This window comes from Marmota marmota, unplaced genomic scaffold (genome assembly GCF_001458135.2).
Source record: "Marmota marmota marmota unplaced genomic scaffold, marMar, whole genome shotgun sequence".
Taxonomy (NCBI): Eukaryota; Metazoa; Chordata; class Mammalia; order Rodentia; family Sciuridae; genus Marmota; species Marmota marmota.
In genome coordinates, this window is record NW_025999899.1 from 2444297 (window position 1) to 2457739 (window position 13443).

Sequence of the window (13443 nt, forward strand, 5' to 3'; positions counted from 1 at the left end):
TGGTGCTGGGGATGGAATCCAGGGCCTTGTGCATGCAAGGCAAACACTCTACCACTGAGCTATAGCCTCAGCCCACACAAGTATTTGATAATAGTGATCTACTTATCTTTTTAGAACTTAGTTCCATTGCAGTGATGCACCCCTGTAAGGGCAGCCAAAGCAACTTAGCCAGACCCCGTCTCAAAATTGAAAATAAAAAGGGTTGGGGATGTAGCTTTGTGGGTTCATGCTGGGTACCACAAACAAAAAACTTAATCTGAACCTGCATCTTGCTTTCTTGAACAGAAAAGTTAATACTTGCTTGTACTTTAAAATTCAAGCTATATTGAAATGTGTATATCAGAAAGTAAAATGATCCCGTATCATACTCTCTCTAGAGTTAACCATTATAATGTACTGATGATATACTCCCAGACATATTTCTATTTGTGTACAAATGTGTCCACATTTTTGTTTAAAAAACAAATGGGCTTATTCTATAAATATTTGCTTTTTAAAATAGTACTTATTACTGGTATTCTTTTTTTTCTAGATATTTTGTTTCTAATTCTAGAATGGTAAGCTTCACAATGATTGCTAATGCTTTGTTCTTTTTAAAAAAAATTATTTAGAACAATGCTTAGCATAACTAGATAATGAATTTTATCTAGTTTAAATATATAATGTATATTTGTTCATGAATCAAAACTATTTTATGATCTAAGAATTCCATTTCTCATTGATCTGAAATAATCACGACTCTGCTCTAATGGAGTGTACATACTGAATAATAAGAGAATCAGATATGCGAACTGCTATTGCAGTAAATTAAAAGAAGTCAGTGTGATAGAGGGGACCTAGTGACTAGATTGGGAAAATCTTTTGTCTAGGTAACAGTTAAAGCTGAGTGAATGATGATCAGAAGAAAAATGAAAAGGGTATTTCAAGCAGAGGAAATATCTAGCATCTGGGTTCCAAGGAAGGAATTTGGTCATTTTTGCCCTTTAAGGCCGACTTGATCTTTTGGGTTTTAGTTGGTATTATATACATCATTTTATTGTTTTATTGACATTTCTTCAAAAATGATTCCCAGTTAAATGGCATTGATTTATAACTAGGCTGTCCAGTATGGTAGCCAATAGCCACTTGTGGCTAGTGACTCTATATTGAACAAACAGAGGTATAGAACATCTTTAATTTTGCAGAAAGTTCTTTTCATGAGCACGGTTCTGGAAAGTCAGTAGACTACAAATTCCTTCAGAGACTGTATTCTGTTCACGGCTGTACTCCCAATATTCGACACATAACACATTGGTTCCCAGACAAGGAACAACAAATGCATATAAGCTTTGAGATGACAAGGAACTTGTGTGTTTGAGGAACTGAAAGAAGACTGGCTAGAACAGAAAAAAGAGCAATAGTTTGAGATCAATGTAGATAAATTGGCAACTCGAGCCCTATAAACAGTGTTAAACTTTCTGAATTTTGTTATAAGTGCATTGGGAAATGATGGAAAGATCATAGCATAGCTACTGATGATCTGATCTGGATGCCTCTTTTACCAAACCATTTCTTTTTCCTTTTACTAGCTCTCTTGAGAGTTTAATATAAAGTTATAGGTATGATAGTTACCTCAAACACCGAGTTTAATAAACTATCTGTAGGGAATCCAAATTATTCACTATGTTTACTTTTGAACCCTTGAATTATTCACTATGTTTACTTTTAGTGCCTACACTCTTGTTTTATATTTGTTTTAATGATTGTATACTTATAAGCAGGAACTTATAGGCAAGAACTTGTTTTCGTTTTTTTTTCAGTGAAGGTGGTGTTTTTAAGGCTCATCTCACTTTCCCAAAAGATTATCCCCTCCGGCCTCCTAAAATGAAATTCATTACAGAAATCTGGCACCCAAATGGTAAGTTTATCTGGTTTTGTTTTTACTTGAAATATAAAGATTTCAAGGTCAATAACAGAGATGATAGTTCTTGGTGAAATTGCTTTGGAATTTACTTTTTAAGTTCATTGTGTTCATTGTGCACATGGCCTTGTAATAGCTTTTTTAAGATAGAAGAACTAATAGATCACATGGAAAATATTATTTTTTATTTATTTACTTAGATTTCTCCTCTTTTTGAGACTCAGTGTTCCAAATTACAGGCAGTTTCTGAATAGTATTAATTACAAAGAGCATAGAAATCATGAAACATAGGTTTCTAGTATATATTTCGTTAACTCAGTTTTAGAACATGGGCTACTCATAACTTTTATCTATGTTCTTAGCTGTTACAAAGGACTTTCCCACTTGCCACATAGGTGATTCATAGACAAGGGAAATACATAGCTTTGAAAGCATTCAATACTGCCGTGCATGGAGTGATGACATTGACCTGTTTAATCCAAAGATTGGCTGCCCTGTAAAATCTATGTTGTGACCAAAGGTTAGGCCAGATAAGCTTCTTTTATATACACAGGCTCCCTGAATTTTTGGCTTTGGTTTGTGTGATAGAGCTTGCAAGGGTTTCTTTTCTGTTTTTTTACTAGTTTTCTTTTTAGACTATTATACTAATTTGTGTTCTGCATCTTATTCTGAAGACTCTGTTGGTTGCAAGGAATAGAAATACATACATTAAATTAAGCAAGAGTCAGTGAGAGGAATGATGGAATGAATGAGCAGATTAAATAAGGATTTATCCTAAGCAAATGGGGTATCAAGGCTTTAAAAAAAAATATATATATATATATATACACACATACACACATATATATATGTATGATGAGAGACTGGAACAGTCAAATAGAGAACTGGAACTACTACATTTCATTACATTATTAAGACAGCAGGGTCATAAAAGTAGTATCTTGGGGCTAAGGGTATAGCTCAGTTGGTAGAGTGCTTGTCTTGCAAGTACAAGGCCCTGGGTTCAATCCCCAGCACCAAAAAAATAGAAGAAGAAGATAAAAGTAATATCTCTAGTTAATAATGACAGAAGGCATTAATGATAGTCCTGCCTGATTCCTGGATACTTGATTTGGTGATGTACTTCGTGACATTTCTTTGATCTTTTTCTGGACTTTGGGTAGTGCAATTTCTTCTGCTTTCACTTGGATTACTTGATATATGTAATAGGCATTCTTCTTGGGCTTGCTTTGAAAGAAGGTCCAACAAAGTTTCTCAATTTTGTTTCATTACAAATTAGCTGTGTGACTCTAGGCAAAGCCTCTATGAATCTTACTTTCTCTGCAAAAATTAAATAAGTGCATATATGTAAGCAAAATAATGAAACTTCCTTCCTGTCAGGAGGGAGGATAGCATCACAAGTTTGGGAGGAAAATTGATGTTCTTTTTTTTTAATTTTTAAAGGAGACTTTTCATTTTGTAGAGACAGGCTTTAGAGAAGGAAATAATCAAAATTTTATTGGAGAAAGGATAATTAGTGAAGAAAGGATACCTGAGGAAGTGATGGGGTAGGGATGGCAGCTACAGAAAGAATTAGCTATAGGACGGAGTGAAAAGTAATTCTGAAATGGAAAAGAGAAATACTGGGGCAAGCAAGATAGTTAAAGAATGTGAGTATCTGGAAAGCACTGGGAGTACAGCGATGTTTTCTCAGCTATACTTCCCATAAGATGTCGTGGTCTCTGCGGAAGAGGAGCGCATTAAGCAGAATGGTGAAGCTGTGAGGTGATAGTGATATAGGTATCCATTTTTTTCTGGAAGCTGAAAAGGAGGGAGTTAAGGATTCTAGATATGTTCTTGAATGGAATTTTGAATGTTGAATATGCCTGACTTGAACATTATTCTGCAGGCTGTAGAGTTTCATTAAATTGATGAGTTTAAAGTTGTTCCATGGGTTCATCATGATTATATTTTCCTTCCAGAAAGCTTAGACTAGTAGAAGATTGGAAAAAGAAGCCAGACAGACATATCAGTATCAGAGTAAGAAACAGTAAAAGCTTGAACCAAGAATAGTATCAAAAAGGATGATTTAGTTCTTTTCACTTGTTGATTACCAGATATGAGTGGAAATAAAGACATAAGAATTTAGGATTGACTAGCCATTTCAGAAAGTAATGAGATAACCATTTTTGCCCATAAGGATGGCTGTAGTAAAAATAGTAATGACACGTATTAATAATGAAGCAGAGAAATTATAACTCATATAATACTGAGAAGAATGTAAAGTGGTGCAGATATTTGGAAAATAGTTAGCAGATCCTTAGAAGGTTAAGCATAGTTATCATTATGATCTAGCAATTCTATTCTACTCCTAGGTAGATAGCTAAGAAAATTAAAAACATATGCCTCCCAAATCTCATACAAGAGTGTTCTTAGCAAAATTTATTAACCCCAAAGTAGAAACAACCCAAATGCCTGTCAATTGATGAATGGAAGAATAAAATGTGGCATTATATCTGTGTAATAGATTATCACTTGTCAAATAAAAAAGAAATAAAGTACTAATACAAGTGACAACATGGATAAACCTTGTAAACATGATGTTAAATGAACAAAGCCAGTTTTTAAAAATAACACAGTGATTCCATTTATATGTAATAATTGGAATCTGTAGGGCCAAAATAGATCAGTAGTTGCCTAGAGCTGGAGGGGTGTTTGGGTGGAAATAAGGAGTTATTACCAGTTGGGTATGGGATGTCTTTTGGGATGATGAAAATATTCTAAAATTGATCCTGGTGGTGGTTGTACAATTGTAAATACAGTAGGTAGAAACCATTATATTGTATGTTTGGAACAGGTGAATTGTATGGTAGGTGAATTATATCTCAGTAAATGTATTACAAAATTATTATAGGGTAAATAATACTTTTGAGTGGCTTAGATGCATTCAATTTTGTCCCCCTCCCCCTTGAGATACACTGATATGTTCAGATAGATAATTAGATAAAACTCTGGTTCAATAGTGAATCTAGGGCCTTAGAAGTTATTGCCTCAGGATGACAGATAACAGTATGATCTACTGAATGAATTAATTTACCCAGAGAAACAGTTATTAAATGTTAGAGATTAGGATAACGTCAAAAGTCAGGTTAAAGAAGGGGAAAACTAGGGCTGGTTGTGGTGGCACATGCCTGTAAACCCAGTGGCTCAGGAGGCTCAGGTAGGAGGATCATGAGTTCAAAGCCAGCCTAGCCAATTTAGCAAGGCCCAAACCTTGTCTCTAAATAAAAAATATTAAAAGGGGCTGGCAATGTGGCTCAGTGCTAAAGCCCCTCTGGGTTCAGTCTCAGGTACCAAAAAAAAAGGGTGGGGGGAGGAAAGGAGAAGCTGAGAGAAAGTGGAGTTGAAGAATCAAGAGGAAGGAATTGACATGGAAGCCAAGGGAGGAAAATATATCCAGGAAGATGCTGTCAAGTATCATTTGTGTTGGGCCAGAAGGATTGACTTAGATTGAAGTTCTTACATGTTATCCAGACCATTTTTTTGAAAATAACGTTAGTATCCCGATAGGCAGCAGAAGCCAGTTTTCATAAGGTATAAGTAGTGAGTAAGTGGAGAAGATGAGGGCAAGCCAGTTTTTTAAATTTTGTGTGTTTTGTGGTTCTTTTTAATTCATTCTGATATAATTACATGAACATGGAATATATCTTATTCTAGTTAGGATTCCATTCTTATGGATGTACATGATGGTGGGATATTCACTGTGTTGTTTTCACATGTACATGGGAAAATTACGTCAGATTCATTTCAGTGTCAGTTTTTCGTAGTTTTGGATCTGTATTCTCAAGAAAGGATATATAACTAGAATGCATTGTTCAGAGATTTTAGTTTTACGCTGGAAGAGAAGTGTTTTTCAATTATTGATGAAAGACTAATGGCTAGCTATTTATGGAGAAACAATTTTAATTTTCAAAACCAAATAGCAAAGTGAATTGAAGATAAATGGAATAAAAAGTCACAAGTGATTTTGTTTTTTAAAGTTATGATTTATTGTACTGGTGATTGAACCTAGGGGCACTCTATTACTGAGCCATTCCCTAGCACTTTTTATTTTTTGAGGCAGAGTTTCACTAAATTGCCAAGGCTGACCTCAAATTTGTTGGGATTACAGGAGTGCGCCACTGTGCCCAATCATTATCATCTATTTGGTATATGTTGGGAACAAGAACTCTCTAGCTTCAAAAATAAACATTGAAAATACTGAGAGAGACAGGGAGAGAGAGACTAAAAGGAAATGATAGTTCCCTGAATATAGAATTCTTCACTGAATCTTCTATCAGAAATGAAGAATAGCTCTAAAGTACATTGAAAGTACTAATGTACTAAAGTACATTAAAAATTATACACGGGAGTTAGGCATGGTGATACATGCTATAATTCCAGGTCATTGGGAAGGTAAGGTAGGAGGATTGCAAGTTTGAGGCCAGCCTGGGTAATTTTAGTGAAACCCTGTCTCACAATAAAAATAAAAAATTTTCAAAAATGGATGTAGCTCAATGGTAGAGTAGAGTGCTTCCCTCTAGCAGGTACAAGGCCCTGGGTTCAACCCCTAGTACCAGGGGAAAGAACACAAATTATTTAGGGGTAAATTGGGAAGCATTTTGTAAAGGTAAATCTAAACACTTAACCACATAACTGGCTAAAGGATAAGAACAGACATTTTTCAAAATGTCTGTTTATGTGGAAAGTTGTCATGGAAAAAAAATTTGGAAAAGCTAATTATTTATTAGATGTTATGAAATTTCAATAAAACTGTTAATCCTGAGTGAGGAGGCAGTGATAATGGTCACTTCATATTGCTTATGGCTGCATAAAATATATAATCTTTTAAAAATATAATTCAACCTAAAAGTTTTCTTATTCTTACTTATACTGTTTAAAATGACATGACACCTTCAAATGTGAAGAATGTGGAAAAGATTTTACTCAAAGGCCACACTTTACTGAACAGTAGAAGATTCATACTTAGAGAGAAGCCCTACAAATGTTAACATTGTGCCAGAGACTTTAAAAATGGTTCAACCCTTATTGCACACTACAGGAATCATAGAAGAGAGAAATTATACAAAGACCCAATGCGACAATGTCTCTAAAGTTGTTCATTCCTTACTCAGCACTGGAGAATTTGTAATGTGGAAGGATAATATGAGTGAAAAACTATTGTAGACCTTTTAGCAATTTCTCAAACATTGCTTATCACTGAAGAATTCATAATGCATAGATACTCTAAACAATGTAAATACTGTGACCAAGTCTTTACTCAAATTTCAAACTGTCTTCAACTTTTGAAACCTGATATCTATAGGAAATGTAGAAAGACATTAGATATAAGGCAAATAGATAACAGCAAAAACACTTTGAAATATTTAAAAATATAGCAAAGTCCTTATCTGTACCTCATATCTTGATATGAAAAGGAAACAAGGAATTGCCTTTTGCTTAAAATTTATATTAAACACCCTTAGATGATGTAGTAGAAATAAAGAAATTCTCACAAATAATCATAGAATGGCATAGAAAACTTGTTTCTTTCTTTCTTTTTTTTTAAAGAGAGAGAGAGAGAGAGAGAATTTTTAATATTTATTTTTCAGTTTTCGGCGGACACAACATCTTTTGTTTTGTATGTGGTGCTGAGGATCAAACCTGGGCCGCACGCATGCCAGGCGAGTGCGCTACCACTTGAGCCACATCCCCAGCCCCAGAAAACTTGTTTCAAAAGATTACTCAATATCCTCACTTCAGAAAACTGGAGAAAACAATTTTTTTTTTTTTTATTTAAAAGAGAGAGAGGGGGAGAGGGAGGAAGGGAAGGGAAGGGAAGAGGAGAGAAAGAGAATTTAATATTTATTTTTTAGTTTTCGGCGGACACAACATCTTTGTTTTGTATGTGGTGCTGAGGATCGAACCCGGGCCGCACGCATGCCAGGCCAGTGCGCTACCACTTGAGCCACATCCCCAGCCCCTGGAGAAAACAATTCTAACCGAGATCTTTTTATCAGAAGAAGAGTTGTTCCTGAGAGTTGTTTATCTATGTTTTTGAGACTTTACAGTAGATTTTGAAATACTTTATTCAGATTATGTAGGAATTTGTTTACTAAATAAATGTAAAATGACACAAGTAAGTAAAATGTTTAAAAGATCCTAGTGGGCCTGGTGCCGAATACCTTTAATCCTAGTGACTCAGGAGGCTGAGGCAGGAGGATCATAAGGTCAAGGCCAGCCTCAGCAACTTAGAAAAGCCCTAAGTAACTCAGTGTGACTCTGTCTCAAAATAAAAAATTTATAAAACGGGGTAGGGGTAGGGATATAGCTCCGTGGTAGAAACACCCCTGCGTTCAATCCCTGGTGCCAAAAAATAAATAAAAATTTTAAAATCCTAAAAAATAATACTTCATAAAATCTTAGTGCTGAACTTTGTAAGTGTTTTTGTTGTTATTTTTGCTTCTTGATCTACTTATTCCTTTAGTTAATAGAGTCCATTAGCAGGTGGGGGTAGGTTGGGAAGGGACTCTTAATTATAGAAAAACTTATATGAAACATTGAAGACTAAGGCTGTACCCCATGTCAGGTGTGGTGTGGTCCTGGCACATAGTAGGCATTCAAAAAGTATTAATAGAGCAATAATATTGATTTGTATGTATATATACTTTGATTCTGGTCCTTAGAGTTTTCATTGCCCATGCTGGTGTTCTGAGAGGAAATTCTGAGTTAGAATTTTAACTGTTCACAATTTATTAGGTTCTATAAAGAAGCAGCTAGGAACCAGGTGCAGTGGCGCACACCTGTAATCCCAGTGAGTGGCTCAGGAGGCTGAGACAGGAGGATTGAGAGTTCAAAGCCAGCCTCAGCAATAGCAAGGCACTAAGCAACTCAGTGAGACCCTGTCTCTAAATAAAATAGAAATAGGGCTGGGGATGTGGCTCAAGTGGTAGCGCACTCGCCTGGCATGCGTGCGGCCCAGGTTTGATCCTCAGCACCACATAAAGATAAATAAAGATATTGTGCCCATATACAACTAAAAAATAAATATGAATAAGCTTAAGCTTCAATATTATCTAATTTATTCCACTTCCTTGTTGTCATCAAGCTCTTAAATAAATGGAAAACATATATGGGTGAGAAGAACAAGCCCTGAGGGTTGTTTTGTTCTTAAGAGGGTGTAACACCCATAAAAAACCAATGAAGCTGGGAGTAGTAGCTGCATTCTTTCTAGCTATTCATAGGAGGCTCAGGTAGTAGGATCACAAGTTGGAGGCCAGCCTCAGCAATCAGTGAACCCCTCAACAATTCAACAAGACCCTGTTGCTAAAAAGGAAAAAACAAAAAGGTCTGGGGTGGTACTCAGTGATAAAGCATCCCTGGGTTCAATCCCCAGTATCAAAAAAAAAAAAAAAATTAGAAATTTTACCATGAAAAGAAAAAGACTATCATACAACTATTTTAAAACAAAATTTCTACTTAAAATCAGCTAAAGGGAAAAAACAAACAGATTAAATTATAGCCTTAAGCATTTCTGGATAATACTATTAAAAATAATAAAACCAATGAGAACGAACAATTCAAATATCTAAATCATATGATTTTTAAAAACTGACATAGCATTTTCCAAAAGACAGAACAGTAGTATAATTTTTTAAATGAACTCACCCTGAAATAAGTGAAATTACTAGCTGCTGAATAAATGTCACTCAAAAGCAGTCTCTTGGCTTTTTCTTACACAGCGTGCAACTTTCCTTTTAAATTCTCCGTTTCTGTCTTCCCTCCATTCTTTCTGCAGGTACAAAAGTAACATCAAATGATTTTATGTAAACTTTTCCTTGTAACCTCAAATAATCATTTTAACTTTGAATATAATCTTTTGGTAATTTGAATACTTTAAAAAAGTTTAAAAGTCAGAAAACAGTCAAAAAGTATTTTTGTAAGGTACTTTGTTGGAATATACAAATAGAAACATTTTCTGCTAATTACCCTTACAAGAAAATTTCTCTTTTGAAAAAGAAAAGACCACAAAAAATAATAGCTATGGTTTTATGTTACACTAGAAAGAAAGCTACAATTTACAAAAAAAGACATTCGGGCAATTCGAAGGATTACTAACTTTCCTTACTTGAAAATAACCAGAAAACAAAGTCAACATAAAACTATCTTGTATCTTTAAAGTAGATAGGTGAGATGCATTACACTGAAATGATAGTGAGTACTAGTAGGTAGAAAGTAGGGGTAAACAGATAACTTATCAATCATGAACACATAAGACCACCAACACAGTTCCAATGAGAAAAGAGGTGATTTCATTTAGCATAAAAGTAACAGAAATGTGCTCAAAAATGCTCAGCCTGCTTCTTTTTCTTTGCATATCATCAATTTAGGAACAGCAAAGACTATGGAAATCATCAATCCTTGCCTTTACAAAGGAAGATATTTTAAAAAGAAAAAAGGGGGGAGGGGGGGTTTCCCCTCAAAGCAAGACACACCAATAAGCAAATACACTGTGCCCCTGGGTTCAATCCCCAGCACCCACCTCCAAAACAAAAAAGGGCATTATTTAGATAAAAGATAATGCTAGGGGATCAATATGGGTATAAATTAAAACAAGTTCAAAAAAAGGAAAGAATATTAAAATTGGATAAAGTCTCAAAACAATTACACATTTTTCCAAAACATGTCTTTAATTTCAAAAGGTATATACCGACTTCAGAGGTGAAAGATTAAAGAGTTTATACAATTGTACGAAATTTCAGAAGACCCAAGAATAAAGAACCTAAAAGGAAATGGGGGTGGTTGACATCTAACAATGGAGAATCAGCCTATAATCAACTTTCCCGTCAGCAATAATAAAAACTAAAAAATTAATTCTGTCTAAATTTTGTATTTTCTTCCTAGAACTCTAAAAACAAAGTATCAATCAAACTTTAGGGAAGGATAAAGCACCTTGAATCATGAAAGGGCTCTAGATTTAATTCCCACATATCTAAAATGTTAGGATGAAGTCCATAGGAAAAAGGAAAAGAAAAATGTGATCCAGGAAACAGAAGATCTGATCCAGAAGAGCTACAAAGGAAAAATCTAATAGAGGCAGCCAGCATGGGAGGGTGAGAGAATCAATCTAATTTGGATATAGGAATCCAGAAGAGAGCTCTCTAATCCTAACCCTAACTGTAAATATGGATCTATTGTTGCCATTTTGTTCACTGTTCTCTGGTTGTTTTGTGATCCTTTCTTTCTCTTGCCATCTTCTTTGTGATTAAGTGGTTTTCTCTATTGGTATGCTTTGATTCCTTGTTTTTGTCTACTATAGGATTTTGCTTTGTAGTTACCACAAAGCTAAGAATTTTATAACAGATTATCTGAAACTGATAACTTTGATTACATTTTAAAAACTACATTTTTAATCCACACATTCCCACACTGTATTTAAATTTTTTTAAGTTGTCAATGGACCTTTATTTTATTTACTTATATGTGGTGCTGAGAATAGAACCCAGTGCCTCACACATGCTAGGCAAGCTCTCTACCACTAAGCCACACCCCCAGCCCTGAGTCTCTGCTCTTAATATGCCTATTCCACTTAGTATCCAGTTTATTTTTTGTGTGGTGCTGGGGATGGAATCCAAGGCCTTGAACAGCAAGGCAAACACTAACAAATAAGCTATATCCATAGCCCGTGCAATTTTTAATATCACAAATTACATCTTTTTATCATTTTAGCCACAATGATAAAGAATAAGTTTAAAAATCTATTTTATCTTGTGACTAAAGTTAATAATCTTAAAAACTGCTAAAGACAGGATTTTTTAAGTGTTCGCATCACCAAAAAATGGTATGAGGTAATACATATGTTATTTAGTTCAAAATTGCTATTTCCTGATGTAGATATATATATATTTTTTAATATTTATTTTTTAGTTATTGGCGGACACAACATCTTTGTTTGTATGTGGTGCTGAGGATCGAACCCGGGCCGCACGCATGCCAGGCGAGCGCGCTACCACTTGAGCCACATCCCCAGCCCCTGATGTAGATATATTTTAAAAGGACATATTACACATAATAAGTTGAGTCTTCTTAAAAGAAATAGTGATGGACTGAGATTGTGGCTCAGCAGTAGAGCGCTCACCTAGCACGGGCGGGACCCAGGCTCGATTCTCAGCACCACATAAAAATAAAGGCATTGTGTTGTGTCCATCTACACCGAAAGAAAAGAAAAGAAAAGGAGGAAAGAAAGAGTGACAGGTTGAAGGTACAGTTCAGTAGTAGAAATCTTGCCTAGCACCCTAGGTTCTGTCCCAAAAGAGGCAGGTGGGAAAGATGGAAGAGGGAGGACAGAAGGATGTGAACACCTTACCGCAGCATCGACATTAGCAGGTGAATCTCCATTAGGGTCTGCCAGCATAGAAATGACACTAATCATGATGGTTTCCACAGTGTGGATAGGAAGCCAGCGTTCCTCTGGCTTTTCATAACCATATTTATCCTCCCCAGGCTCATGAAGAATAGAAATGCAAACATCACCATTTTTATCAACTGCGAAATTAGAGAATAAAACTTTGTTTAATATATTACCAATTTGGTATGACATAAAGTATCTATTACAAATATGATCCTGATCTACAATAACACCTGTATAAAACATTACCACTACACAGAAAATTTCCAAAATGGAATCTGCTAACTTTTTAAGAAAGCTGTAGATTTTACCAAACACATAGTATCCAACAAACCCATAGTGTAAGCTATCTTTTTCATTTGTGTAAAGTTTTTAAGATAAACAGCATATAGATGGTGTTTAGCATTGAAATATACTTAATACAATGTAAACGAGTAGATTGCAACTACTAAATCTGTTCCTCGTTTGTAGAAAGCATATGATCTAAAACATGGGAAACTGTTTCTATGGAATGATTTTCTAGTCTTCCCACTAACTTACTGATTTAAATTGGTGATAGTCAAAGATTTAGAATTTTTTTCGAAGAAAATGGAACTAATATAGTGATGTACTTTCAAAATCATGTAAAAGCAAAGTTATGTTCAAATGCACAAAAAGGAACATATAACCCATGAAAATCTGTCAATATCATGATATTCATGACATTTCTTTTCTAAAAATCATTTAAAAATTCAAACCACAAGTAATAATGAGTAAGAATAAGAGAACATTTCTAGGGGACATGTATTGACATAACTATATCTTACTTTCAAATGGTTCAGAGAAAAATAAAATATTAATTAACAAAAAAAAAGTTGGAAGCATTAATCCACAAATCCATTTACACAACACAAACATATTACCTATCTATTGGCCAAAGTAATCTTTAATGGTAAAATTTTCTCTTAAAAAAGGGGTGAGAGGGATAAAAAGCATACTTTAAGGGGTAAATTTTAGAAAAAGATGTTTAATTAAAATTTATTGCTGTAAATTAACCAAATTTCCAAATTCTATAAATAGCGAGTACCATATTTTTATACATTTCACTCCTAACTTCTTCCTTTTGGGGGCAGGGGGT

At 34.7% G+C, this 13443-nt stretch overlaps 1 protein-coding gene and 1 long non-coding RNA gene across 10 annotated transcripts in view; one reads left to right on the forward strand and one right to left on the reverse strand.

The window, feature by feature from the left end:
- The window catches only part of LOC107159413, a 55153-nt gene extending 53263 nt beyond the window's left edge, over positions 1-1890 (forward strand). For all 9 annotated transcript variants that reach the window (XR_007345697.1, XR_007345698.1, XR_007345696.1 and 6 more), the window contains one exon: positions 1800-1890. This is a non-coding gene — a long non-coding RNA (uncharacterized LOC107159413). The remainder of the gene's footprint in view (positions 1-1799) is intronic.
- A 7672-nt stretch (positions 1891-9562) lies between these two features.
- Ube2g1 (ubiquitin conjugating enzyme E2 G1) overlaps positions 9563-13443 on the reverse strand; it is a 14829-nt gene continuing 10948 nt past the window's right edge. The window contains exons 2-3 of the mRNA XM_015505883.2: positions 12285-12559; positions 9563-9710 (exon numbers count right to left, since the gene is read on the reverse strand). Coding sequence (XP_015361369.1) covers positions 9624-9710; positions 12285-12559 — 362 coding nt within the window. The 3' untranslated portion in view covers positions 9563-9623. The remainder of the gene's footprint in view (positions 9711-12284; positions 12560-13443) is intronic.